Raw genomic sequence first — 6,000 nt, 5'->3', positions numbered from 1 at the left:
TGTATGGAATCAGGCTTGGTAACTTTTGTGGAGAATTAGTATTTCCATCTACTGTGTATATCGTGAACCTTTAAGCACAACATTTTGAGCACACTACGTCTTTCAATTGCACTGTTGTTTTTAAATATACAGTTCTAAACTCTATATATTTTATAATATTTTGTTTGGTAAATTGTATATCTAATCAAGCGAAATATAAATAAATTGGACTTGCAGATTATTGGTGTTGATTTTCTGCTCTGTAGTTTAAAGTCTGACTGTGGTAGTAAAGTGTGGAGGGCTTATGCTGAAAGTTTGTGTCACCGATGGGAATATTGTGCATGTATTTGTTTGAAGATCAGAGTTTTTCAACAAATCATTCTTCTGGCTGCTACGTGGAAACATGTCTAAAATCCTCAGTTATGTGTGGTGAACTTGTCATGGATTAAACTTTGAACTTTGTATTTAATATTAATAGAACGGAAACTCCTTTGTCATGGAAATGGCGACGAGAGATGGTTCGTTATTTGATGTTTATTCTCTAATTTTTTATACTCCTTTTGATTGTAGGAAACGTTGATTGTGTGTCATAATACCCTTGATCTTTAGAATAATGTTCGAAGTCTTCTGTATTGCCAAGCCTTTAAGATACTCTATTTTTTACCCTTGTTTTCATGAGCGCGTTAAAGCTGTCCTCGTTTTACTCTTAACATTTTGCTTTTAATTTTCATCCATTCAGTTCCAGTGGTTAATAATTTTGGTAAAAAAGCCACTTTCGATGAGTATGTAGAATTCGTATTGTGTATTTGTACTCTTTCTTTTGTGGTGATCAGATTGCAAGCTTACAGGCTGCTCAAGTTTGAGATCATGAATGTTTTGCTAGACAAATGCATACCGGCACATTTTTTTCTTTTTGTTTTCTGCCGTATCTGAGGGATTTTATGTTTATATCCTTTTTATATTTCAGATATGAACTCCAGTATGATGTGGGCGAGCGACATCATGCTACCACATGATCCTAATGGAATGTTGCTGGACACCCGTTCTGAAAGCCCATTTTTCACTGAAAATACTCATTTTCTTGACGAGATCAACCGTCGTGTGCCAATTGTAAGTCCTCTTTAAGGCAGTATTTATGTATAAGTATCTTTCGTAAAAATAGTCTTTAGTTCATTTGAGTTATGCCCAACTTGATTGGAGCCATCTGTTTTGGTGTCATTGAGTTAAAGTGGAATGTTACTACCATATTGCTGCTAGTGTCTGGTTAGTCGTGCATATTTAAGTTTTGAGTGAATATGGTGCATGACTGAAGGAGGCGTTGGTATAACTCTTGGATGTTTTGTTCCACCGCCATTCATAGTGGTGGTAGTAGTGGTGCGTGCACACCACAGCAAAAAAACAAAATCATTATTTCGGAAGGTAAATCTTGTACATTTTGACCCATAGGCCTATTACTTGTAGGAGAGTGGTGTGTTCAATACCAAGGCTAGCGACCCCTTATCCCTCCTCCAAAAATATACTTTTCCTTTTAGGCTCTAACCAGATATAAATCTTGCAACATTTCCGGTAAGACTCGTATGAAAAGCCAATGCAATGTGGAATCTCTCCCAGATTTTGACACAGGCAGATATGATCACCAGCTGTTGCATAATAAAAGCACTAAGGCACTTATTCAAATGATGCACCGTCCCCCACCCCGTCAGTTGCTAGGAAGGCTCTTTGCACTGCAGCCCTGATGATTAAGGCCATTGAAGTGTTATTATGAGCTAGATCTTGCCAGACCTGTTGGGTGATATTGTTACCATGACTGATAATTGTAGCAACAAACTGCGGGAGTTATTGCATTGTTCTCTAGCAAAACTGCTAGGAACTTGCCTGAAGAACACAGGAGCAAGTTCTACCCTTCTGAATGAAGTTGAATCTTTTCGCTCCCCCCTCCCAGTGTGGGTGGGTGTGATAGAATACACCCATGGTATCCCCTGTCGTGCAAGCGTCAACTAAAAGTGACGCCAGGGGCTGTCGTCTCAGGAGCGTGGGTTGGCAACCACAGTTCCCCTAGCTGAGTCTGGCATTGCTTTCACTTTTCAGGCTATTAATCTTTTCTATCTGACCTCCCTTTTCGACTCGTGTTCTTTTCCGACCCTGGCATTATTAGCTTTATTAGGCCCGAGGATTCCTTCATTTTCACACCCTTCATGGCCCTTCCCTTTCTTTTGTTGATACCTTAATTTTTCAAAGTGTTGGATCTCTTCCATTTTTCCCCTCTCATCAATGTTAATAGTTGATAGTTGCCCAGTTGTACTTCCTTTGAAAACAGTAATCACCACCTCTCTTTGGTCTGAATATGTACTGTAAACAGGCCAGTAATTAGACATTGCACAGAAATTAATCTCTATAGCTATGACAACTTTCATTACAACATTTACATGGCACCTGTTTTTCAAGAGTTTGCTGTATTATCTTTTCTCTTTAATGAGAAATTAGTCTTCTTGCTTAATATCTTTTAATTAATTTAATACTTTGTAACCAATAAGTAATATTGAGCAGAAAAGAAAATAGGAACTAATGCACTTTCAATGTGAGAGATGGCGAATTATAGTGGTATTCCCTATAGGCAGGGGTCGAAAAATACCGGGCGCCCAGTCGCCATGGCGCCTGAAAATTTTTACCTGGCGCCTGAATTTTCCAATTCGGTTTTGAAAATTTATTTTTTGAAATGCGGAGTCCCCTTACATGTACGTTCCCACCACTTTACAAAGTAACAAGTCGTGTGGTGTTTCACGTTTTTTCCTGTAGCTCATATTCTAATATGTGCAATAAACATTTTCAGTGCTTTTGGCAGAGTCTTGAATTCTGTAATTGCTCTTCGTACCTTGGAACTGGACGTTTCAGTTCTGTACGGGAGCTGCCTAGCGGTCATGGGAGACATCGTTGTAACCCGTCAAACAAGAATCCTTTCATGTGGATATATAGTAACACATCGAGTTCCATTACAGATGATCACCTGTCGGTAGCCGAGTACAAAGATCAGACGGAGAAATGCAGAGAACTACTACGTTAAATAATTCCACAAACGCTACATTACCGCCTTCCTTTCCGTGACTAGCCGTTCGCAAACTATTGCCGCCAAAGCAGTGCTGATAAATTCCCGTGGAATTCATTCTTTGCATTTAGAACATACGGAATGATGTGTTTATCAATTCTTTTTTTTCACCGAACAATATTTATGCTTTTAATTTCATTACAGAATCTTGGTATTGAACGGTTTGCACTTTATAAATACGGTAGTTTTTATTCCTGGGCGTTTATGGAAAATTGGCAACGTAGCATCAGACATCGAAGCCCGCGAACTCGGAAGCCATTTAACACTGATATGTTTTACGTTCCTGTGTTATACTTGAGAAAATCGGCAAAATGAAAGGAACAAAGCCGCACAAATTGACTGATGCGAGTAAAGAACAGTGTACTCTTTCAGATTTCTTCGTAAGTAGGGCCCGTAAATGTAACACTAAGTGATAGAGAAGCGAGCGAATGTGAGAAAACACTTGAATGAAGTGCCGACTGTAGTGTTATGGTGTTCAAGACAATGATAGGTCAAACATTAAAAATACTTCGAAATTTCATTTTTCAGGCAAACGGAAATTTCAGTACTTGTAGCGAAGTGCGTAAAGAAAATTAATGTTAATATGTTACAGCATATGAATGCATTGTTAATGGTATCTTATCATACAGCAAAAAATAGCAGACCCTACGCTGATTTTGAAGGTTTGGTTACATTGTTACGCAAGTTGAATGGTACTGATTTTGAGAAGTATGTGAATGATACACAATGCAGAGAATTTATTTCATACATTGCCTCAGATCTTCGTGAAGATTTTATGTGTGGCATTAAGGAAAATTCATGTCAGTATCTTACTTGATGGATCAACAGATAAATCTGATGATGAGGAGCTGATACTTTACATTCTTTTCTTTTAAATAAGGTGACTTTCTATTGTCATAGGGGAATGCAACAAGCAATAGCTATATGGAGGCTCTAGAAACAGAATTGCTTCAGTTAGGGCTTGGAGAACTCTTCACGGTACAAAACTAATAGGTATAGGGTCTGATGGTACACCATGTGTGAGTGGTGTTCATAATGATATGGTTACAAAAATATCTGAAAAAAAATTGAGAACTTGGTAAAACGTTCACTGCGTTGCACATCAGCACCAACTCATTGTTCTTCACTCACAGAAAAATGTGAAACTTAAAAATCATTGATTATAAATTGATTCTATACTCAGGAAACTATATGTTTATCGACATTTGCCAAAACGACTTCGCGAAGTGAAGGAAATTTCGGAGTTGCTGAAATGTGTAATATCTAAATTGGAGTATACTTACACCAAGTTAGATGGGTAGCAAGCAAATTAAATGCTTTGCATGCAGTTGTCAAAGACTGGGAATGGTTAGTGGTGCATTTAGAGAGTATTTCTGAAAGGAAAGGTGAAGACGGAATCACGGCTAAAGGTCTTCTAAAGAAGATCAAGGACTTCAAATTTGTCATCATAATTCACTTCTTGTTTGACTTCTGAGTATATTCAAAAGACTTTCACTTGTATTTCTGAGGCATGTTCTGATTTTAAGTCAGATAAGAGTGCATCAAATAATGCAATTCATTGCAGCAAGTTCACAACACCAAGGGCCCAATGGCAGAACATTTTTTCTGCTATAATACTTTCAGGAGTTTTCAGTGGAATACAGTTATCGGGTGTGTCGAATAAGAATTTCACGAGCGATAAGGAACATATTTTGGCAAGTGGAGTTACCTTTCTGAAAGACACATTTCTTCAAAATGAGGACATTCAAAGTTCCACTGGTGTTATTGACACATATTTCTGGCAATCAGGAAAGCAACTGGAAAATTATGGCGATAGTGAAATACAGCTTCTTGCCATTCATTTTTCAAAACACCTTCGAATTGAGGAGAACAACGTAGAAGACATACTGAGCGAGTGGTACAAGTTCAAAGTAGTCGGAAAGGTCTTCCACTGAATGATCTACTTGAAAAATCGCGGACTGTGAAAGGACGATTTCCAATTTTGTGAAACCTCCTTTCACACCAGGCAAATGCTGGGGCTGTTCTTTAATTAAGACCACGGCCGCTTCCTTCCCATTCCTGGGCCTTTCCTATCCCATCGTCACCATAAGACCTATCTGTGTCGGTGCGACGTGAAACAAATAACAAATAGCTTAGTATATAGTGGCAACAACTCCTGTATCGACTCATCACGTGAGCGAGGGTTCAGCACGATGAACATGATTAAACACAAACTGCGAACCAAGCTTGCCGAGGAAAACTTTTGTGATCTCATGATAATATCTTTAAAGGACTTTGATGCGACAAAATGTATTGATCGTTGGTGTTTTGGTGGGAAATCAAACAGGCATGAGTAGTGTAATTTTAAAAGACGCTGACCTTGAAGGTGACTGGTGATTATTTGGGTATCTCTTAAAATATAAATTTCCATTCTTATATGAACTGAGACTATACTACTTTAAGGTCACATTTCAAAAACAATACGTAGCTTTATTCTAGTCTAACCTGTGGTTTTCATCATGTAAAAAAATATGCTGGCTCCTGATAAAAAGAGGCTGGCTACTGAATTATTTCTATTTTCTTCTACCCCTGCCTATAGGAAATTGATACCGTGTGTATGTGATTGGGATTTAAAAAAAATAAAAAATGTTATTTATTCGGGGCGTCGACCCATGTGGATCTTTTGCCCCTACTGGCACCATATTGTATGAAGCTGCGTGTAATTGGAATGGCGGTAGTGTGGAATGTTGTGTGTGAGGAAAGGAAGATTAAGGACGTAACGAACACCCAGTCCCCAGGCCAGGGATATTAATCATTATAATTTAAAAAAAACTGACCCAGCTAGGAATCGAACCTGGGGCCGCCGGGTGACAGGCGGATGCATTGCCCCTGCAACATGCCCTACGGTGCCTTTCTCTTAAATTTTGCCTCACGAATGG

At 38.6% G+C, this 6,000-nt stretch overlaps 1 protein-coding gene across 3 annotated transcripts in view; it reads left to right on the top strand.

Annotated features, from left to right (window-relative positions):
- The first annotated feature begins 278 nt into the window (after positions 1-278).
- LOC136881030 (polycomb protein Sfmbt) overlaps positions 279-6,000 on the top strand; it is a 381,497-nt gene continuing 375,775 nt past the window's right edge. For 2 of the 3 annotated variants that reach the window (XM_067153628.2, XM_067153622.2), the window contains exons 1-2: positions 279-497; positions 947-1,089. In XM_067153628.2, coding sequence (XP_067009729.2) covers positions 476-497; positions 947-1,089 — 165 coding nt within the window. In that variant the 5' untranslated portion in view covers positions 279-475. The remainder of the gene's footprint in view (positions 498-946; positions 1,090-6,000) is intronic. The other variant, XM_067153627.2, reaches the window with a different exon arrangement.

Source organism: Anabrus simplex, chromosome 9, assembly GCF_040414725.1.
Source record: "Anabrus simplex isolate iqAnaSimp1 chromosome 9, ASM4041472v1, whole genome shotgun sequence".
NCBI lineage: Eukaryota > Metazoa > Arthropoda > Insecta > Orthoptera > Tettigoniidae > Anabrus > Anabrus simplex.
The sequence above is the reverse complement of the archived record's forward strand: the minus strand, read 5'-3'. Positions and strand labels throughout refer to the sequence as shown.